General features: G+C 43.1%; 1 protein-coding gene across 1 annotated transcript; it reads left to right on the top strand.

Annotated features, from left to right (window-relative positions):
- Nucleotides 1-1,091: 1,091 nt before the first annotated feature.
- Nucleotides 1,092-24,579, top strand: LOC139458960 (uncharacterized). The gene is made up of 7 exons (XM_071240400.1): nt 1,092-1,553; nt 17,240-17,321; nt 19,146-19,203; nt 21,429-21,550; nt 22,459-22,602; nt 23,922-23,968; nt 24,339-24,579. Exons 1-7 carry the CDS (start codon nt 1,485-1,487, stop codon nt 24,372-24,374), a joined length of 558 nt encoding a protein of 185 aa, XP_071096501.1. The 5' UTR covers nt 1,092-1,484; the 3' UTR covers nt 24,375-24,579.

Below are 24,579 nucleotides of genomic sequence, written 5' to 3'. Positions count from 1 at the left end.
CGAATTATAGTGCACTGGATGAGTGGGCCATCTGTGCGCCCGTGCTCGTTATAGGTTATTTGGTAGTTTAACACCGCACTAAACAACGTGGCGGCGGTAGGTAAATTATCGAATCTTGACCAGGCAATCCAGTGATTGACATCATGAGCATCGCAATTGGGATACGATGACATGCATCAACCAAGTCAGCGAGTCTGACCCCCCGATCCCGTTAGTCGCCTCTTACGACAAGCATAGTCGCCTTTTACACGAAGCATGGGTTGCTGAAGGCCTATCCTAACCCGGATCTTTACAGGTCAGCTCGTTATATGAAAGACACTTATCAGCAGATAACTCACTTAAGAAAATGGGGCACGGGTGGCCCAGTCGTCTAAGGCGCCGCGATTCGCTGTGCAGAGTTGTGTCCCTTGGGCACGTCAGAAACCTATGATTGTAGGTTCAAATCCCGGTTCGCCCAGATTATGTTTCTAGGTTTGTCAGCACCATATCCGTGCTCGTGGGTTTCACCGAAGTGGTAAACGTCCGAGACCTGCATCACTTCGGGCTTTCCTCCCACATTAAGCTGGCACGCCGTGATATAACTGGAATACTGTTAAAAGCGGCGTTAAACCCAACTCAATCAATCACTCACTCACTCACTCACTCACTCACTCACTTCAGAAAATGTGTTATATATCATAGTTACCCCACATAAATATAAAACGTCAAAGAATAACTAGTCTCGATCACTTAAGGAAACAGATGCTATGGGCCGTGAAAGACAAACTAGTGGTGAAAAGAATATGAAGAGATCATTGAAAGATATCATGAGCATTGGTACCAGATGTTCGCGAAAAGTGTAAGCATGTCCTGCCCTAATTTGTTTATTTAATTATTCGTCATTATTCGTCACGATATGTTTCGCCCACTGGCGTCCTTCCGTAATAGCCCTACGACCCACATCAGGCCGAATGCGAGCCACATGTCGGCCGAGGTGAAGTTAGCCGCGCCCTGCACTGTACGCCACGCGCGGCGGTGGATTGTTCCTGTAGATACTCGCGCTGTTCAATGCCAGTGACAAAGGAAACGCCATAGTCTGCAGCAATGCGATAGGCTTTATCAATTTTGAATTAGCGGTACGGCTTGACAGCGAGCGCGGAGGTTGGCGCATCAGTTGAATATTGGCGGGGAATATGCAGCAGGGTGGAGTCGGGATACAGTGAAGCTTGGCTATGTGTTATTGGCACTGAGTACGCTGTGAAAGAGGACGTGATAACGACAGCTCGCGTTGTACAGAGACTCCACTTCACGCGTGGGTTTAGTTTTTGACTGATTTGGACACTGACAGCAAGCAGTTTAAACTTAGAACCAGTTATATTATCAGGAAGTGATATTCTGGAGTGAGTGAGTGAGTAGAACGGAAACTACTGTCATCGTTGCAAAGAGGAACCTGTGGAGTTTCTTCCTGGATTAGGATTAACGTGGATAAGGATTAACGTGGAAGTATGACGAAGCAGGGACACTCCGGACAGGTGCAGGTGATTGACGGGAAGAAGAAGCCGTTGTGTAGAAAGGTGAGATGTTTACTTACACTGACCACTGACTGACCACTGACTCTGCCAGCTACAGGTCAGCGTCAATAGATGGGGAGTAGTGGGGAAAGAGGACAGTGGGAAGATGCAAATATAGTCGATGGCTAAAATTCAAAACGATTTGTGTAAGATTTACTGCACTGCTGGCAGAAGGAATATGTAATATTGCTGGTAGAATGTACGGTGGCCCATAAGGGACATGGAGTCTGTTTTTCAATATTTTGATATTTCACTTACTGTTATCGTAACCTTTTGCAAATTAACACGATTTGTCATACAAATATGTGATAAATCATGTATAAAGAAGATACTGATTCGCTGAAAAGTGAAGCGAATATGTCAAAACTAAAATGATAATGTATAACGGGATATGTTACAGTAATGTTGCTGGTGGAACGAGAAATGTAATGTTACTGGAAAAACAGACTGGTATTGTTTGTAGAAAAGACTAAGTAACATTGCTGGTAGAACGGGATGTATGTTATATTGCTGGTAGAACGGGATGTATGTTATATTGCTGGTAGGACGGGATGTATGTTATATTGCTGGTAGGACGGGATGTATGTTATATTACTGGTAGGACGGGACATGTCATATTGCTGGTAGAACGGGATGTATGTTATATTGCTGGTAGGACGGGATGTATGTTATATTGCTGGTAGGACGAGATATGTCATATTGCTGGTAGGACGAGATATGTCATATTGCTGGTAGAACGGGATATGTCATATTGCTGGTAGGACGGGATATGTCATATTGCTGGTAGGACGGGATGTATGTTATATTGCTGGTAGGACGGGATATGTCATATTGCTGGTAGGAAGGGATATGTCATATTGCTGGTAGGAAGGGATATGTCATATTGCTGGTAGGACGGGATATGTCATATTTCTGGTAGGACGGGATATGTCATATTGCTGGTAGGAAGGGATATGTCATATTGCTGGTAGGACGGGATATGTCATATTGCTGGTAGAACAGGATATGTCATATTGCTGGTAGGGTGGGATATGTCATAATGCTTGTAGGACGGGACATGTCATATTGCTGGTAGAACGGGATATGTCATATTGCTGGTAGGAAGGGATATGTCATATTGCTGGTAGGACGGGATATGTTATATTGCTGGTAGGAAGGGATATGTCATATTGCTGGTAGGACGGGATATGTCATATTGCTGGTAGGACGGGATATGTCATATTGCTGGTAGGACAGGATTTACGGGATAGAGGAGACTAACGGGATCGGGTGGTCAAGCTCGCTGACTTGGTTGATGCATGTATCGTATCCCAATTGCGTGGATCGATGCTTGTGGTGTCAATCACTGAATTGTCTGGTCCAGATTCGATTACTAAAAACCGCCGTCATACAGCTGGAATATTACAGAGTCCGGCGTTAAACAACAAATAAACAAACATCATAGGTTGGGAAATGTTATATTGTCAGTAAACGGGATATTGACCAGAAAATCGGCCTCATGTACGAACTATATGCAGAGGGAACCGTCGGTAGGCAGTTTCCTGCGAAATCATTAATTGTCACAACTCCATATTGCTGCTCGAGCATACTGTATAGGCAACGGAATAACTCGAGTGAATCTAAGTGTAGAGGCATGTAGTGACCACTGTTCGCTGACCAAGACCGTCAGAACAAGGCTGGTCACATCTTCACGACCTAGCTTAGATAAATCTTAACACAAACACAGAAGACTAGAGTGAGTGAGTGAGTGAGTTGGGTTTAACGCCGCTTTTAACAGTATTCCAGTTATATCGCGGCGTGTCAGCTTAATGTGGGAGGAAAGCCCGAAGTGATGCAGGTCTAAGACGTTTACCACTTCGGTGAAACCCACGAGCACGGGTATGGTGCTGACAAACCTAGAAACATAATCGGGGCGAACCGGGATTCGAACCCACAATCATAGGTTTCTGGCGTGCCCAAGGGACGCAACTCTGCACAGCGAATCGCGGCGCCTTAGACGACTGGGCCACCCGTGCCCCCCAGAAGACTAGAGGACTCGTTGAGGATTCAGTGTGCGTGTATGTGTATGAGTTGGGTTTAATGCCGCTTTAACAGTATATATATATATATATATATATATATATATATATATATATATATATATATATATATATATATATATATATTCAAGTTACATCACAGCTTAATGAGGGTGGAAAGCCCGGAGTGATGCAGGCCTCAGACGTTTACCACTTCGGTGAAACCCACAAGCACGGGTACTGTGTTGACAAACCTAGAAACATACCTGGATTCGAACCCACAATCATAGGTTTCTGGTGTGCCCAAGGGACGCAACTCTGCACAGCGAATCGTGGCGCCTTAGACGACTTGGCCAGTGTTGGAATACGTTACAAAATTCCTGTTTCTGTCGCAATAGGCGACTAAACCGATTTGGCGAACAGGTTTAGTGACCTTGATGACTGTGTGCCATCGTTCCCTGACGCCGTGAGACGTTGTTCATAGTATCTATCACTGGTCTGGCTGGTCCATAGCCCGCTTAGATTGATTTTATAACTCACAGAACCAAAACCCATCCAAATTGATTCCATTTCCAGTTTACGCTAGTTCCTACTTTTAAAGATAAAAGCACAACTAAAAAGGAGAAATAGTTCAATATCGTTTAGTAATAAACACTTGAAGTTAATGCTGTGTTTCTTCGTCAAATCGGCCAAATGTCAACAAATAAGTGGGTTTTTTTCTGATCGAAAAGAGTACCTAACATTGCAAACGAAACACAACGAAACAAAATGCAGCATTATTGTTTTAGCCGATTTTCGTAAATAATTTAAACCACTTAGTGTAAAACACACAAAAATAGGTTACATAAACACGCCTATGATATTAGGCTTTTGTCCTGAGCTCGTTAGTTTAATAATTCTCCGTCTGTTTAGGATTTCAACCAAAACTGCATGGAGAAGTTTTATACCTGTCACATAGAGCAACAGAAAACGCCAAAACTATTATTATACCACTTTTTTTGTAAATTGATGTTAGTTCAAGTTCTGATGACCGCACCTGCGCGGAGAAGATGTTCCCATATGCAGTACGAACTGTCGCGAGTTGCACGTGTGTCACGATGTCTATGTGCAGAAACCTGAATAAAATACAAAATGATAGATTCTGGTCAGACAGACAGTACTCCGAAGTAGCCTGTTTTTATCCTCACGTACATACTTTTCAAAGTCAAATTAAAAGATCCGTTTGTTTTAAAAAAGTGTAAAATAAAAAATAGATAAACTCTTTATGAGAATTTAACTGCATTAAAATAATTAAACATATCGACTATTTTAGTGCATCTGATTCGTTTAACGCAAATCATCAAACATGCGACCTGTGAAGATCCGGGGTAGAATAAGTCTTCAGCAACCCATGCTTGCCGAAAAAGGCGACTATGCTTGTCGAAAGAGGGGGCGGTCGGGTAGCCTAGTGGTTAAAGCGTTCGCTCGTCACGCCTAAGACCCGGGTTCGATTCCCGACATGGGTACAATGTGTGAAGCCCATATTGGTGCCCCCCGTCGTGATATTGCTGGAATATTGCTAAAAGCGGCGTAAAACCACACTCACTCATTTTCGTAAAAGGCGACTAACGGAATCGGGTGCTTAGGCTCGCTGACCTGGTTGATGCATGCCATCGTATCCCAATTGCGTGGATCGATGCTCCTGATGTCAATCTCTGGATTGTCTGGTCCAGACTCGAGTATTTACAGACCGCCGTCATATAGCTGGAATATTGCTAAATGCGGTGTTAAACAACAAACAAACAAACATGATGCATTTATTCGTTCGCTGTGTTACACTTGCTATCAGGCATCTATTCCTTGCACCGGACTCTATACTTGTAGTGTTCATCCCGTTAAGATCAGGGGCAGAATAGATCTACAGCAACCCATGCTTGCCGTACATATATTGCTGAGTGTTTCGTTAAACAACAAACAAACAAACAAACAACCATCAAATATGCATGATATCTACGTGGAATCTACATACGATGGAAAGTTCGTTTATGCCAACCTATCCATTTTATTATTCAGAAATCATCCTGTCCTTGTCATTGTAATGTGTGATAAATGTAGCTGTCGACAACGTGTGGACACAGCTGCGATCTGGTTTAAACATTGTTTTGTTTATTCCTACAAATTATAATCAATAATGGAATATGCCCTTCACGGTAATGCACAGTAACGTCTGGTGTGTATCGTACAGTAATAACACGTTTAACATGTATGCGATTGCGGTTTGTAGAGCTGACTCCAGCGCCGTACATGTGGTATATATTTTCCATTACTGAAATGGACACAGCTAAAAATAGCAACAAAAGCTTCCGTCAATTGTTGCTTTGTCAACAACGGTCCTTGGCAAACTGTTAACCAAGAGTTTTTTATTCACGCACATAAAATTGCATATTTATTAATTGAAATGGCCTTTGTGTAAGTAGACAAGCTCTGTCGATTACTCCTTACAGCTAGTAGTGTAAATAGCCGTACCTAGTGTGTCAATTTCTGTCAGTCAGTGGGGAATTCGACTCACCTTGTCAATTTCACTAATTGATTGCTAGCAATTCATCCGTATTGCGGCGAGCGGTTATAATATTCTTCAATTCTTTTACTGATATGTTAAATTTATGATCAATTACACAACAATCTTATAATCAATTACATCGTTAACAGTAATATAATGTAGTTTATATATTATAAACTACATACACGTGTGTCAGAAGCAAAGAGAGAGATATCGACGTTAGCATAAGTATTCATGATTCCATTTACTACCTGGTGTAATTTGTGAAAGCACCTGTCGCATCAATCGATCAGATATTAGAGACCATTGGTGCATTAAGTGAACAATGCATACAGTTGTTAATATCACTTAAGAACTTTTTCAGTGTATGTCAGTTTTTTAAGTGATATTGACATTCTGGCAATAACAGTGAATACTGTTTTACGCCGCAAGTGTGTACTCACACCACCCTCCACCCCCACCACCCTCATATTTGCTTAATATTAACTCTATTTGTCACTACTTAATGGACCCGTGAAGATCCGGGGTAGAATACGTTTTCAGCAACCCATTCTTGCTGTAAAGGGCGACTGTATGCTTGTTGCAATAGGCGACCAACGGGATCGGGTGATCAGGCTCGCTGACTTGCAATTGGTTGATGTATGTCATCGTATCCCAAATTGCGTAGATCGATGCTCACTGGATTGTCTGGTCCAGACTCGATTACTCACAGACCGCCGTCATATAGCTGGAATTTTGCTGATTGCGGCGTTAAACAAGCAAACTGTACTTTAAAATATCAAACCCACGAACACAAGAGTCTGGCCACCGAAGGGACGCAACTCTGCACAGCGATTTGCAGCACATAAGACGACTGGACCCCCTTCATTTTTGTTTTGTTTGTTTGTTGCTAACCGCCACACTCCATGCACCAACCAAGTCAGCGAGCTTGACCACCCGATCCCGTTAGTTCTCCTCTTACGACAATCATATGTCCCCTACCAGTATTTAAATGAGGTGTTTGGAGACTGCCAAACCTATATGGTTCGCCTGGCTCGATCACGGTGTATAATTTGTAAATGGCCCTGTGACATTGTCCGAAATACAGTTTTGCTGATTGTAGCATAAAACAATAATATTTATCAATCACTCGTCATGCCGCACTCGTCGAGCACGTTACGTTACGTAAAAACTATCAAAGGCAGTAAATGTTGAACTGTTAATTTCTTGATCGCCGTGCACAAAACTGGTGGCAGTCATGCCACATTGTATTATAAACCAAATCCAAATGTTTTATTGTACATAAATAGCAGTTCGTGACACATATTGCCCTTTCCCCATAAGAAATATCACAGAAGGGGCAGTAACCGTTCCTTGATACACATTTCACCATGCAAATGTTGTGAATGTCATTTCCGCGTGTTGCTCGTGCTTCTCGCCCGTCATGTGTTTGTGTCATCGTCGAAGACAGGGCCTCAACGCGTCACGTGGTCTATATTTCTTATCGGAAGATCCGGGCGTGTCCTTTCAGTTGCGTTTTGGCGAATACCGCATGTATAGAAACAATTGAAAAGTATTAACATGGCGATATGTATATTGAAGCGTTACGCTGGGTTTACTCTTTACGGCCTGCGTCACCTGTCATTTTAGTGATTCTGTCAGTTCCTCCCCGGTTAAATTTAATCAACCTAATATTTGTGCTTTGATGGATTTAGTAAAGATATTTTGGTTGAATTTTCATGGTTCCTACTCCATGGTACCTACACATGTCGGACCGCATGACATCGATGATAACTAGCCAAAGCTGTTTTCGAATTTGATAAATTGAAACAGATGACCTAATGTTACCTTCTGCAGAGCCATATTCATCCTAAAACAAAATGACAACATCGATGGACATTGTCCTTAAAGAGAGGCCATCGCTATGGCATGTAGCCTTCTAATTAATACACTGTACAATTTGCTATAAGCTTTAAAATGTTGCTCATTATCTACTGTATTGTCATAAATATGTTCCCTTGGGCACGCCAGAAACCAATGATTGTGGGTTCGAATCCCGGTTCGCCCCGATTATGTTTCTAGGTTTGTCAGCACCATACCCTTGCTCGTGGGTTTCACCGAAGTGGTAAACGTCTAAGACCTGCATCACTTCGGGCTTTCCTCCCACATTAAGCTGACACGCCGTGATATAACTGAAATACTTTTAAAAGCGGCGTTAAACCTAACTCACTCACTCATAAATATGTAGATAAAGGTCATGTTATCTCTCTTAAAGTTCTGAATATTGATATGCAATTTGCTGGAATATTATGTTCTGAGAATATTGTTCGCCGGAAGTCCAAATGGGTGCCAGTGGCAGTTTTTCTACTTAATAATTGTTTATATTTGTTTCTAGAAATTATGGGCATGTTGTAACAGAGCCTTGTTGAACACCTATAAAACGTTCAGTCAGTCAGTCAACCAGTCAGCATTATGGCCCCTTTGGTTCTCTATGCAACAATTTCAAATGTCAGCAAAATGTCACTTGGGGAATGTGTCGCCATCACAGTTTTAATATTCATTGTAATCGAATGGATACACATATTTGTAAATTCAAAGCATATTGAATGCCGGGTGATCAAAGTGGTCAATCTGCAGTCTTTTAAGTTGTGAGACATATCCCAAGTGTCACCATCCTCCCAAGACAAGGGGGATAACGGACTATAAAGGTCCTGTGGAAACTGGACTTTTACAGTCAGTTACCTCCCTTGTCTCGGGTAGATGAAGTTTCCAACAAATATTGTGAGAATGCTGACAAAATAAAATACCGTTCATATCAAAACCGAAATTGTAGAACGCACCCAAAAACAACACGAAGGGTTACGAGCTTGCACGATCCTAGAAGTTCACTTCCATTTACCTACTGGTAGTGATGCTGTTCAAATCCAGTTAACTAATATTGACTTGAAAACCATTTCTTGACTTGAATAGTAAAGCCAAACGTTTATCAATATATCCGTAGTTTCTTATCGATATTTGTTATAAACAAGGGAATTGACGTTTAACTCGAGTTTTAGTTGTATCGATGATGTGATGTTCAATAACCATCAAATAGCCAATTCCCTTCCACTGATTAACCACCTGAACTAGAAATAAAGGAGACCTGTGAGACCGCCTCATCTGTTTCATATTTAGATCTATGCATAGAGTGAAACCAAACTCCCCACAAGACTAGAGGGATATTTTCAATAGTCAACGTTCCCTTCATGTGGAGCAATATTCCTGCAGCTCCAGCCTTTTGTGTTACATATCACAATAGAGCATGATCTTTCTGCGAAAGAGCATCACACAACTGTTGCTCAAAAGTGGTTTGATCAAAATTATACCATTCAAGGCCCAAGTACACACACACACACACACACACACACACACACTTTACCTCACCTCAGCTGTGCTCCGCAAATTATCTTTCCGAAAAACTTCCACTTAAGCTTTAAGCCTGCTGTGGATTATTTTGTTTAGAATACTGTACTTTGCTTCAGGTAAACGTTTCGGGACATAAAAGTTCATCGAAAATATAATGGGTTATTCGTCGTTATTACATCACAGTGCAAATACAAGTTGCAGTTCCAAGAAATGTCACTCCAAATGCTAAAACTCAGCATGCTTGTATGGGGTCGAATTAAAGACAGTCATGAAACGTTTGTTTATGTATTTTGATTTTTATAAACCTAATAATGAAAAATATTTTTCTTTATGAAATAGTTCACACAAAGCAAATACCCCACGGAAAGAGAGCAGAAATGACATAATAGAGCAAAGTCGACGATTATGGGCGATAAGGCGTAGGTCATCTTCTATTGTTGAAGCTTGAGAGCTATCGTGAATCTTGTAATTAATGTAAATTGGGATCAGCAGCTAATTGCCTATGACAGTTGTTTCGGATTTCTCAGTTCTCTGTTGAAACACCCCTGTCGGGTTAGAATTGGTCATCAGCAACCCATGCTTGTCGTAGGAGGCGACTAACGGGATCGGGTGGTCAGGCCAGCTGACCTTGTTGATGCATGTCATCGTTTCCCAATTGCGTAGATCGATGCTCGTGATGTCAATCACTGGCTTGTCTGGTCCAGAGCCAATTTTGTATGTACAGACCACCGTCATATAGCTGGAATATTGCTGAGTTAAACAACAAATAAACAACTGAGAAAGTCCCACTTGACGTGATTGGTTCGTCCTAATTATCAATTATTGAAATGAGGACGATTAGTTTCAAATCTGCACTCCCCGACTAGGAACAAGCGACACAGGGGGACTTATTTTTCCATTAAATTGGCATTTGGGAATTGTCGTTTGCATATTACTGAATGTCAATCACATAATTATCTCTGTTATGTTCATATCGTCGGCGTCGATGCGCATGTTCCTATTCCACTTATACCAACTGATGTGCATATCCGAAACACTGCTCAGTGTCACGTATAATCTGATTAGAGACGCGCCGAATGACGTAGACAACTTGTGCACTCGTAAATTTTTTTTAACTGGGTTTCGTCTCAGCGTCAGGGGAAGAACCACACTTAAACTTGGCTATCTGATGTTACATTGATCATTAAAGATCACTCGGATTATGCCGTTATCTACATACAGCCTTAGAGCGGCATTTGAAAAAAAGACCCGTGAAGATCCGGGGTGGAATAGGTCTTCAGCAACCCATTCTTTCCGTGAAAGGTGACCATGCTTGTCGTAAGAGGCGACTAACGGGATCGGGTGCTCAGGCTCGCTGAATCTGTTGATGCATGTCATCGTATCCCAATTGCGTGGAGAGAAGCTCGTGTTATCAATCACTGGATTGTCTGGTCCAGACTCGATTATTTACATACCGCCGTCATGTGGCTGGAATACTGCTGAGTGCAGCGTTAAACAACAAACAAACAAATCGTTGCTGGTTAAAAGGGGTCCCCTGTACCCGACACATGTAACTGAAGGCAGGGATGTGGGTAGCCTAGTAAAAGTTAAAGCGTTCGTTCGTCCCGCTGAAGGTCCCGGTTCGGTTAAAAAAAATGAATACAATATGTGAGACCAATTCCTGATTCACCCCGCCGTGGTATTGCTGGAATATAACTAAAAGCGGCGTGAAACCATACTCACTCACTTAGGTGTTGAAATACATTAGAATCGGGTTGCCATGGTGTCCTGATGGCTTACATCGTTGCTCATGCAATCAGCCACAGGTTCACGTTACCCAGTCTCCGTTTTTTGGCAGACTAGAGTGACATAGCTGTGATACTGCTATAAATACGGACTAAAATAATATCAACAAACTCGCGGTCGCCCACAGTCAGTCACATCAGCAACAGTTATCCTGCCGTAAGAGGCGACTATGGGGCATCGGGTGGTCAGGCTCGCTGACTTGGTTGAATGAAGCATGTCATCGATTCCAATTGCGTGGATCGATGTTCATGATATCAATCACTGGATTGTCTGGTTTAGATTCGATTATTTACAGACCGCTGTCATACAGCTGGAATATTGCTGAGAGCGACGTAAAACAACCAACCTGCCATACGACCATGCCTAACTTACATCTGACGGTGGCGTAAAACAACAGTCTCTCACGTACTTCACCCCATCTATTTCGCCCCTTGTATTTGCTGTGATATTTCAGACTTACCTGGAATCTATGAACCTCGTGCCGTGTTTTACTCTATTTCGATCGGACCGCCTCCGTGGTCTAGTGGTAGAGCGTCCGCCCGGAGAGCGGAAGGTCCGGAGTTCGATCCCCGGCGCGTCATACCAAAAGACGCTAAAAGATGGTACTTGTTGTTACCCTGTCTGGTGCTCGGCATTAAGGGACTAAAACAAGGACTGGTCGGCTCGGAGTCAGTGTACTGTGTCTGAGTGGGGTATTCATGTTAAACTGCGGCATGGTATCTCAGTGGGCTAGCTCTATAAATCGGCATCATTCCGGACTAGCACAAGCAGCCACACACACACACACACGTGCATGCGCGTCGCTATATAAGTGCAATAATCTTGGACGCGACGTTAAACCCTATTTACGCCGAAGACCCGGGTTCGATTCCCCACATGGGTACAATGTCTGAAGCCCATTTCTGGTGTCCCCCGCCGTGATATTGCTGGAATATTGCTAAAAGCGGCGTAAAACCATACTCACTAAACCCAATTTCACCTCACCTCACCTATTTCGATCGCGACCAGATGCCGCAAACCATGTTTGGAAACACTGACTGATCGCCGAAACGCGTAGTATTTGTTTGGCTTAAAGAAAGGTCAGATATCTGTGGTCGTGACCTGCGTGGGGCGTGATGCAAATTCATAGCACGTGTTGCAGGAACAACATCTCCAAGGGATTCGCTCCAAACTACAAGATATCTTTTTCTGCTTTTTTACCGATATTTGATTGTTTCAGTACGTTTTTACATTTTCTAAACAAATAACATCTTGTAACATAGACAACTATCGCGAGACTTGATTAAACGTCACAGGTATTCCAAAATCAAATTTTTGTGGGAAACATTTTTATACGAACCCTTAACGATGTTTACACAGTTGACAGTGCTTCGAATATATTTCTATACGATGGTATGTGGAAATCAACATTTTCGTCAGTCGTAGTAGCTGTATGTAGTCAATTTAATGATGCATCCGTAAAGGTCCGGGATGGAAAAGGTCTTCAGCAACTATACTTGCTGTAAAAGGCGACTGTATGCTTAAATCGTTGTAAGAGGCGACTAACGGGATCGGAGGGTAAGGCTTGCCGACCTGGTTGATGCATGTCATCGTATCCCCATTGCGTAGATCATGCACATGATGTCAATCGCTGGATTGTCTGGTCCAGACTCGATTATTTACATACCGCCGTCATATAGCTGGGAAATTGTTGAGTGCGGCTTTAAACAACATACAAACAAACAAACATGCATTTATTCGCTGTGTAACGCTTGCTATCAGACATCTATTTGCTTGCATCGGACTCTTTACGTGTAGTGCTCATCCCGTTAAGATTCGGGGCAGAATAGGTCTTCAGCAACCCATGCTTGCTGTAAAAGGCGACTATGCTTGTCGTAAGAGGCAACAAACGGGATCGGGTGGTCAGGCTTGCTGACTTGGTGGATACCTGTCATCGATCCCAATCGCGTGGATCGATGCTCATAATGTCAATCACTGGATTGGCTGATCCAGACTCGATTATTTACATCAGACCGCCGTCATATAGCTGGAATATTGCTGAGTGCGGCGTTAAACAACAAACAAACAAATACAATAGAATACAATGTACCATACGGGAAACTAACTCTTCATGCGCAGCTACCCTACGTTCATTAACGCAAACTGTCGGCCACCAGTGGTAACACCAATTTCCCCGTAATCCATAACCCGTGTCGTTATTCAACCCAGTGAGTGGATTGATATCATCTCCCCACGACCTTCCCATTACCTCCATTAAAAGCCTTGTTAAATCGTAATTTCAGCACAATCAATTCACTTTATGGTAAGTACCGCTGAACGAGCGATTGTGAGCGTGTGAGTAGGGTTTAGCCGTCTTAGACAATGTTCCAGCCATGTGACGGAGGGGCATACATGTAATAATTAATCGGCTTCACGCGTGCGAATGCAGATATGCGGTGATTCGGGCACCGTGAGGTCTATGGCGAAATATAGTTCTATGCTATACTAAGTCAGGAGGTGGATCCAGGAGCCACAAACGTAACATCAGTGGGGTGGGAGGGGGTCCACCCAGAAACCTACCCAAAAATCGGTAGCTCATAGGCGGATCCAGACAATCCCTCCCCCACCAATCACCCCCCCCCCCCCCCCCCCCCCCCCCAAACCATTCCACTGTTACGAGAAATTATCTACTAAAAGCAAGTTCCATTGTACGATTCCGACCATATCATGACTATGTTTCCCGGTGCAGTACAATGAATTGATTTAAAAAATTCAATTAAGGGTCAACAATGGCACGTTCCAATGATAGCAACCCAGGACATTGGAGACTCCTGTACTTGTAATGATAATTGAGAAAACGATACATATACATTGTACATCGATTTACAGAACCCTTGTTCAACTTGCCATTTCAATTCAAAACTTTCATAATGGTTACACCACATGGATGCTTCAGTGGGCATGAATTGAATTTTCACAGCTTCATGTCTTGTGTTGAGTTTGGATGTGGTGCAGTGTGTTGATGTCCTTAGCGAAGGACACATGTACATGATTATAGTCCGGACAAACTGCGTGAAATAGAAATTGATTAGATAACGACAAACGTAACATGATGCTAATATAGATGCACGACATATGTCACATACGTGACGTGTTGGTCGATGTAGGTCACGCCCTGTCATCAACCATTCAATGTTTGAAATATGCCAGCAAATGTATTTGAAGCTCTAGTAAAATATGTCTACCTTTGGCGCTTACTCGTATTGATTTATTTCGTAGCAAAAGAACACCCCTCTATGTCATCGGCCCAGCAGTTATCGGCGTCACAATACGCTGTACAAAGTGGCGTCGAATAGCAGGCAAGGATTGACTAATCGTAGGTTCGAATCCCGGATTTGGGTTTCACGAAAACGTCTGTCGGTTTTCCTTCCACATAAAGCTGACTTGCGTTGGAGAGCGTTGACTTAAGGTTTTCAACTTCTTTTTTCTTTAACGTGACGTCGAGGTACAGGTGCTTGAGATCCTTTCGTATATTGCTTGACACTTGCTTGTCACCTGTTCCGAAACGACGCATTAAATTAGTCACTCTGCCTTCAATGACACTAAGGCTTCTAAAATGTCACTAAAAGATACAGACTCTAGAAACATTCCTTTTAGGGGAAAGAAGCGGGGGGTTTCCACTTGGGCCTACTTGGTCCCATCCCGACCCTACCCAAACCGCAGTTGGATCCGCAACTGTAGGCCCAAAGTGTCTCAGGTCGTAGATGTTTGCAACTTTGGTGGAGTCCCGATATAATATGCGACAAAATCCACTATCATAAGAAATATCTGCTAAAAGCAGGTTCAACTGGACGATTCCGACTATATCATGAGCACGTGTTTATTAATCACTATCAAATAGAGGTGCTACCAGGTGTTCGAGAAAAGGTGAGCGTACCCTGCTCCACCGTAGAGACACCCGTCACAAACACATGCAAAGGCAAATCAATTGTTCACCAGAACAAACACGGGAACCCATGAAAAACGGATCCCTTTTTGCAGCAAAATGAATTAATTTCAAAAATTCCATTACGGGGCAACAATGGCACGTTCCAGTGAGGGCAGCCCAGGACCTTGTTCAAGACACCTGCAGATGTAATGATAAATGAGAAAACGATACACATACATTGTACATCGATTTACAGAACCCTTGTTCAACTTGCCATTTCAATTCAAAACTTTCATAATGGTTACACCACATGGATGCTTCAGTGGGCATGAATTGAATTTTCACAGTTTCATATCTTGTATTGCGTTTGGATGTGGTGCAGTGAGTTGATGTCCTTAGCGAAGGACACATGTACATGATTATAGTCCGGACAAACTGCGTGAAATAGAAATTGATGAGATAACGACAAACGTAACATGATGCTAATAAAGACGCACGACATATGTCACATACGTGACGTGTTGGTCGATGTAGGTCACGCCCTGTCATCAACCAATCAATGTTTGAAAATATGCCAGCAAATATGTTTGAAGCCCTAGTAAAATATGTCTACCTTTGGCGCTGACTCGGATTGAATTATTTTGTTATCGGCGTCACAATCCCTTGTACAAAGTGGCGTCGATTAGCAGGCAAGGATTGGCTAATAGTAGGTTCGAATCCCGGATTTGGGTTTCACGAAAACGTCTGTCGGTTTTCTTTCCACATAAAGCTGACTTGCGATGGAGAGCGTTGACTTAAGGTTTTCAACTTCTTTTTTCTTTTAACGTGACGTCGAGATACGGGTGCTTGAGATTCTTTCGCATATTGCTTGACACTTGCTTTTCACCTGTTCCGAAAGGACGCATTAAATTAGTCACTCTGCCTTCAATGACACTAAGGCTTCTAAAATGTCATTGAAAGATTCAGCTAAAACGCCACCATAAAGTGTGACACTGTTCAAAGCGGCATTAATTCCAACTAACTCGAAGCGAGTAACTTAACTCCGGCGCTTACTGCGCGTCGCCTCACTGCGATCTGACAAAAACTTTACAAACACCAAAATGTTCTCATCAATCCTGCGTGATTAAATTTGTGCATGCCTTTCCTCCTACCTTTTATGGATGATTGGTGTGAGTTCTAAGTTAACTCTCCAAGATATATTTCCAGACCCATGAAGATCCGGGGAAGAATAGGTCTTCAGCAACCCAGGCTTGCCATAAAAGGCGAGTATGCTTGTCGTAAAAGGCGACTAACGGGATCGGGTGGTCAGGCTCGCTGACTTGGTTGATACATGTCATCGGTTCTAATTGCGTGGGACCCGTGAAGATCCGGGGTAGAATAGGTCTTTAGCAACTCATGCTTGCCATAAAAGGCGACTATGCTTGTCGTAAAAGGCGACTAACGGGATCGGGGGGTCAGGCTCGCTGACGTGGTTGATGCAGGTCATCGATCCCAATTTCGTGGATCGATGCTCATGATATCAATCACTGGTCCAGACTTGATTATTTTACAGACCGCCGTCATATAGCTGTAATATTGCTGAGTGCGGTGCAAAACAACAAACCAACCAACCAATTGCGTGGGTCGATGCCAATGATATTAATCACTGGATTGTCTGGTCCAGACTCCATTATTTACAGACCGCCGTCATGTAGCTGGAATATTGCTGAGTGCGGCGTTAAACAACAAACCAACCAACCAACCAACCAATTGCGTGGATCGATGCTCATGTTATCAATCACTGGATTGTCTGGTCCAGACTCGATTATTTACAGACCGCCGTCATATAGCTGGAATATTGCTGAGTGCTGCGTTAAACAACAAACCAACCAGCCATGTTTGTATGGGTTCAGGTCAACGGAAGACACCTTCCCTAGGCAAGGGCGGTAGCAGACTGTCACGACCACAACAATCCGAAGCGAGGTCCCTTTTCGTAATTTCGCTTTTCGTGTGAGTTCAAAAACATTCCTTTTGGTGAGAGTTGCTTTAATTTCTTGTTTTTCTGTTTTTGTTTCAGACTGCGTGTTACAAGTTCACACTGTTCATAGTTGCGGTTCTCCTGGCGTCTCTCATTGTATCATGCGTCATCGTTGTAGTCTGTAAGTGTTCTTACGTGAACAACTTGACCCGTAAAGATCCGGGGTAGAATAGATATTCAGCAAACCATGCTTGCCGTAAAAGGCGACAATGCTTGACGTAAGAGGCGACTAATCGCATTGTGTCATCGTATCCCAATTGCTTGGATCGATGCTCATGATGTCAGTCACTGGATTGTCTGTTCCAGACTCCATTATTTAAAGACCGCCGTCATGTAGCTGGAATATTGCTGAGTGCGGCGTTAAACAACAAACAAACAAATAAAAGTAAGAAATGGATATACACTCTTCAAAAACAGTGACGAACAGGTAGATTTTTTGTAAATTTATTGTACCTAATAAAGTCGATATATTTAATTTGATTTAATATCATAGATACAAATATGATTTTTTTTTAGCGCGATAGTCACATATTGTCGTTGTACAAAGGCATTGAAAACTGTCACATCAGACCACAAGGTTGCGCTGAACTCAGTTTCTCGTGTGAACGCCCCTGGCAGCTATCACGGCTCTGCATCTCCTCGGCACTGACTGGATAAGTGTACAAATTCTGTCCTGCGGAATTCTGCGCCATTCTGCGTGTAACGCGTTGGCCAGTTGCGGAAGTGTCTGCGGCGTGTTCTGACGTTGACGTACACGTTGATCGAGTTCATCCCAGGGGTGTTCGATTGGGTTGAGATCTGGAGATCTTGATGGCCAGGGCAGGGCGTTGATGTTGTCATTATGAAGGCAGTCTACTTTGACAGGAGCTGTGTACGGTAGAGCGGTGTCCTGTTTGAAACAGCTCCCTCTGGTGGTCAATGATTGGAAGAAGGTGGGGTTGAAGAATTTGATCCATGTAGCGATTTGCTGTCAAATTTCCATGAACTACAACCAAGTCAGATCTCGTGGTGTAGGATATGGTCCCCCACACCATGACACTACCGGCACCGAAATTGTCGAATTCACGTACACAATGTGGGGAAAAACGCTTATGTCGACAACGATGAACACGTTGTCTTCCATCCCGCCGTTGAAGAAGAAATCGTGATTCATCGCTAAACCACACTCGTCTCCAGTTTCTCAAATTCCAAGGCTGTAAGGTATGGATCTTTGCAAAACAGGGACGATAACTGGTCTTCTGGGTCGGATTCTAGCCTCGCGGAGATGGTTCCTGACAGTCTGGTCCGATATCCTCCTCAAAACAGGGATGCGTCCTGCAGTCTCCGTAGCTGTGGCATTGCGATGACGGTGGAACAGTCGAATGTAGCGATCCTGTGCAGGGGTGGTAACTCTTGGTCGGCCGGTTCTCGGACGGTCTACAGTGGACGTTGAAGTGGCGTGCAACAGAAGACTGCGATTCCTCTCTTTGGATACGTCCTATAGCATGTTCCGATCGGCAGCGCTGGTCTCGGCATTTTCGAATATGAAAAATTGAATGAAACATTATTGGCTTATGCTTGCCTTTTTATAGCCACTACCACGAGTTATGAATGCCATAACTTGCACGTGCATTTTGCTATACTGTTTTCCGCCTTGACAACAACTGTGAAAACAATGCCGTTTAAGACATTTCGAATCGATAATGGCTGCGTTTTGACGCATCGTTTGTCGAATATCAGGCCACCAACATTTTCCAATAACATATATCCAATTTATATACCGGATTTTTTGTTTAGTCAGGTTCAATGAACTACACACTACCTGTGCGTTTGAAGAGTGTATACGGCAACGTGACTTAAAGATTGTTGAGATAATTTGTCAACGCACTGTGCAAATTGTTTGTCAGATGAAATTTTTTTACGTATACATACATTTATTGCATGTCACCTTGAATGTTATTTTCAGTGCGTGGCCAGTTGATAGAACCAGAGAAGGTGAAGGTCACGGTCGGAAACCTAGAGCTGTAAGTGAGAGCCGGGTTGCAAAACTCGAGATTCTATGTTCATTTTATGAGTAATGAAGAAAAAGGAGGTGGGAGAAAATATTTGTCCTTGAAGTCAAGTGAGGGAGAGTATTTGTCCTTGAAGTGAGGTGGGAGAGAACATTTTTCCTTAGTGTGAGAGAGTATTTGTCCTGAGACTGAGTTGGGATAGTGTAATTGTCCTGTGAGTGAGATGGGAGAGAGTATTTCTCCTGAGAGTGAGTTGGAATAGAATATTTGTCCTGTGAGACAGTATTTGTCCTGAGCCTGAGGTGGGAGAGAGTAATTGTCCTTGGTGTCAGGTTGGAGAGAGTATTTGTCCTGAGCCCGAGATGGGAGAGAGTATTTGTCCTTGGTGTCAGGTGGGAGAGTGAGTGAGTGAGTATGGTTTTACGCCGCTTTTAGCAATATTCCAGCAATATCACGGCGGGGGACACCAGAAATGGGCTTCACACATTGTACCCATGTGGGGAATCGAACCCGGGTTTTCGGCTTGACGAGCGAACGCTTTAATCACTAGGCTACCCCACCGCCCCCAGGTGGGAGAGAGTATTTATCCTGAGCCTGAGGTGGGAGAGAGTATTTGTCCTGAGAGGGAGGTGGGAGAGAGTATTTGTCCTGAGCGTGAGGTGGGAGAGAGTTTTTGTCTTTGGTGTCAGGTGGGAGAGAGTATTTGTCCTGAGAGGGAGGTGGGAGACAGTATTTGTCCTGAGAGTTAGGTGGGAGAGAGTATTTGTCCTGAGCGTGTGGTGGGAGAGAGTATTTGTCCTTGGTGTCAGGTGGGAGAGAGTATTTGTCCTGAGAGTGAGGTGGGAGAGAGTATTTGTCCTGAGCGTGTGGTGGGAGAGAGTATTTGTCCTTGGTGTCAGGTGGGAGATAGTATTTGTCCTGAGAGGGAGGTGGGAGACAGTATTTGTCCTGAGCGTGAGGTGGGAGAGAGTATTTGTCCTTGGTGTCAGGTGGGAGAGAGTATTTGTCCTGAGAGGGAGGTGGGAGAGAGTATTTGTCCTGAGCGTGAGGTGGGAGAGAGTATTTGTCCTTGGTGTCAGGTAGGAGAGAGTATTCGTCTTGAGCGTGTGGTGGGAGAGAGTGTTTGTCCTTGGTGTCAGGTGGGAGAGAGTATTTGTCCTGACCGTGAGGTGGGAGAGAGTGTTTGTCCTGAGCGTGAGGTGGGAGAGAGTATTTGTCCTTGGTGTCAGGTAGGAGAGAGTATTCGTCTTGAGCGTGTGGTGGGAGAGAGTGTTTGTCCTTGGTGTCAGGTGGAAGAGAGTATTTGTCCTGACCGTGAGGTGGGAGAGAGTGTTTGTCCTTGGTGTCAGGTGGGAGAGAGTATTTGTCCTGAGAGGGAGGTGGGAGACAGTATTTGTCCTTGGTGTCAGGTAGGAGAGAGTATTCGTCTTGAGCGTGTGGTGGGAGAGAGTGTTTGTCCTTGGTGTCAGGTGGGAGAGAGTATTTGTCCTGAGAGTGAGGTGGGAGAGAGTGTTTGTCCTGAGCGTGAGGTGGGAGAGAGTATTTGTCCTTGGTGTCAGGTAGGAGAGAGTATTCGTCTTGAGCGTGTGGTGGGAGAGAGTGTTTGTCCTTGGTGTCAGGTGGAAGAGAGTATTTGTCCTGACCGTGAGGTGGGAGAGAGTGTTTGTCCTTGGTGTCAGGTGGGAGAGAGTATTTGTCCTTGGTGTCAGGTAGGAGAGAGTATTCGTCTTGAGCGTGTGGTGGGAGAGAGTGTTTGTCCTTGGTGTCAGGTGGAAGAGAGTATTTGTCCTGACCGTGAGGTGGGAGAGAGTGTTTGTCCTTGGTGTCAGGTGGGAGACAGTATTTGTCCTGACCGTGAGGTGGGAGAGAGTGTTTGTCCTTGGTGTCAGGTGGGAGAGAGTATTTGTCCTGAGAGGGAGGTGGGAGACAGTATTTGTCCTGAGCGTGAGGTGAGAGAGAGTATTTGTCCTTGGTGTCAGGTGGGAGAGAGTATTTGTCCTGAGAGGGAGGTGGGAGAGAGTGTTTACCCTGGGAGTATGGTGGAAGTGAGTATTTGTCGTCGGAGCTGGTTGGGAAGTGGTGGTGGTGGGTTGGGGTGGGGGCATATTTGTCCTGGTAGTGGGATGATTTGGGACAGTTGTGGGAGTGGGTTGGGAGGGAAAATAAGATACTAGCATAGCACAAACGTAACACGTCACAAAACTATTCATAATGTTGACCATTTCTTCTCATTGTAGTGAAATAAAGAGAAACGTTTACGACCAGCTGAATAATTATTATCGAATGCTCGACGTCGACGGAAACGGAACCTACTCACTTCAAGCGGCGCAAGCGCACTTCAACTCTATGGACAAAGACAGTAAGTTGAAATCAAAACTTGAAAATACATCGTGCAAGGTACTGTTGTTTTCATATACTATGTTACGAGAAAACTATTGAGGTTGGTTTAACGTTGCTTTGAACTATATTTCAGTTATCACGGCTTCTCATTTATATGCGGAAGAGACGTTTACCAGTTTGGTCAAATCCATGACCACGGGTATGGTGCTGACAAACTGAATCAGGGATTCGAACCTACTATTATCGGTTTCTTAAGCGCCTAACGCATGTAGCTCTGCGCAGCGAATGGCGACGTCTAAAATGACTCGGCAGTCAGTGCCCCCCAAACACATTCCAAACAAAATGAAATGACGAAGATGTCCTGTCTGGCTGTAACACCCGTACTGAGGTGAAGGTCACGATGCCCTTTGACCTTCATGTCGGAAAACAAGCAGAATATATGTTCCAAATACAGTTTCTTTAATGTTTAGTTTTGATTTCCACAGTGTTTACTTTGCAAAAGATCCTTTGCAAAAGACTGTATTATATACGCATATTATGATCTTGTAGAATTACATTGTACATGGACCCTTCAGGATGCGGGGTAGATTAGGTCTTCAGCAACTCATGCTTGCCTAAAAGGCGACTATGCTTGTCGTAAGAGGCGACTAACGGGATTGGGTGGTCAGGCTCGCTGACTTGGTTGATGCATGTCATCGTATCCCATTTGTGTGGATCGATGCTCATGATGTCAAGCACTGGATTGTCTGGTGCAGATTCCATTATTTACAGACCGCCGTCATATAGCTGGAATCTGCTGAGTGGGGCGTTAAACAACAAACAGACATTGTACGTGGTTGTTATATATGCTGTGAAATTTAGGTTACGGTACCACACAACTAAGAGATGGAATATCGCTGATGCCAATGTTACACTCTCTGCATTCAGATAATGGAATAGTGACGTCAAAGGAGGTGGCGGATACAATTGGACGACAGTACAAGTTTATCTTCGAGGCAGAGGATTTTGATTCAGATGGCGTCATCAGAGCCAACGAGGTCACCGACGTACACAAAAGAGTGGACATCGACGGTAAGAATATTAATGTTGTGGCAGCACACAGCTATGAATAGCGATGAAACGCCGCTTAATTCATTATCGTAGGGATAAAAATGTTGTTTCTCAGGGCACCCACAAACATGTTTCGTATTTTCCTATTCAATTTCTGAACCTCAAGGTTGTTTGATGTTTCAGTGTGTTAAGTGTGTTTGTATATTCATTTTACAAGTTTGTCCAGATTACTTTTGTAAAAGATCATTCGTTTTCCAGCTGTATTCTAGAAATGTTCCAGCAGTATTCCAGCTATATTCAAGATATATTCAATCTTTATTCCAGCACTTTTACCGCTATATTCAAGCAATATTCCAGCTTTATTCCAGAAATATTCCAGCATTATTCCAGGATTAGTCCAGCTCTATTTCGGACTATTCAACCTATTTGTCAGAAATATTCCAGCAATATTCCAGCTATATTCAAGAAATCTTCCAGCAATATTCCAGCTATATTACAGCTATATTACAGCTTTATTCCCGCTATATTTCAGAAATATTCCAGCTTTGTTCTAGAAATATTCCAGCTATATTCCAGCTATATTCCAGCTTTATTCCAGCTATATTCCAGAAATATTCAACCTATTTTTAAACAAATATTCCAGCAATATCCCAGTTTTATTTCAGCAATATTCCAGCTATATTCCAGCAATATTCAGCATATATCCCTGCTATATTCCAGCTTTATTCCAGCAATATTCAACCTATATTCCAGCAATATCCCAGCTATATCTCAGTATATTCGAGCTATATTCCAGCAATATTCCCGCTATATTTCAGAAATATCCCCGCAATATGCAACCTATATTCCAGCTGTATTCCAGCAATTTTCCAGCTTTTTTTCCAGCAATTTTCCAGCTATATTCCAGCTATATTCCAGGAATATTCAACCTGTATTCCAGCAATATCCCAGCTATATCCCAGCTATATTCCCGCTATATTTCAGAAATATTCCACAATATTCCAGCTTTATTCCAGAAATATTCCAGCTGTTTTCCAAAATATTCCAGCTACATTCCATCTTTATTCCAGCAATATGCAACCCATATTCCAGCAATGTTCCAGCTATATTCCAGCTGTATTCCAGAAATATTCCAGCTATGTTTCAGCTATATTCCAGCTATATTTCAGAAATATTCCAGCAATATTCAAGGTATTTCAGTTTTCGAACCCTGAAATTATGCTAAGGGACTCAACTTCGCACAAATTGATACTCATGATCAATGGAGCAACACGAATATTCACTTAAACATCCACATGAATAGTTGATATCTAGGAAAGTGTATCATTCGTTTGTTTCAGATGATGAATTGGTATCAAAAGACGAATTTGCTTTTTACCATGAAATGGTAAGTTTACATAAGGAGCATTTACTTTAATCTGTTCTGTTTCATATTAGGTACATCAAGCTGTACACATAAAGTGACGAACGCTTTCCATAATCTTAAGAAATCAACATGTTTATGAATGACTCTCAAGGCTTTCGAGAAAAGGGCGGTGTATCCTGCCCCATCGATGGCTCTCATCACAAACACATGCAAATGCAAGTCAAAATTATGCGTCAGAAATCGAAATGTCCTCCCCATGTCTACTGGATTATTTCTCGACATAAAGGACTTTTTGTTTGTTTGTTTGTTTGTTGTTTAACGCCGAAAGGTGCATTTAAGTACAATAAAGGTGTACTGATTGGGTGTTTCATATTTTCAATTTATTTTACAGGCTCGCAGAGCAGCGCACGACCGAGGGGCTCTTTAAAATACATGCGGTTTCATCCTCGTGATATCGACGACTGTTCATCTCATCTTTGAAAGCATCGATGCATGTCCAAAGCATTAATGAATGACATTGGACATGCATCTACTTTGATAATTACGTCAGCATGTTATTAGTAATAGTAAACCTTACGTTCATGCTACATAGAATCGGTCCTTGGGAAAATAAATTCAAAAGTTCTGCTTTT

Source organism: Haliotis cracherodii, unplaced genomic scaffold (genome assembly GCF_022045235.1).
Source record: "Haliotis cracherodii isolate W230 unplaced genomic scaffold, xgHalCrac1.p SCAF_13, whole genome shotgun sequence".
NCBI lineage: Eukaryota > Metazoa > Mollusca > Gastropoda > Lepetellida > Haliotidae > Haliotis > Haliotis cracherodii.
This window is presented reverse-complemented; position numbering and strand designations above follow the sequence as displayed.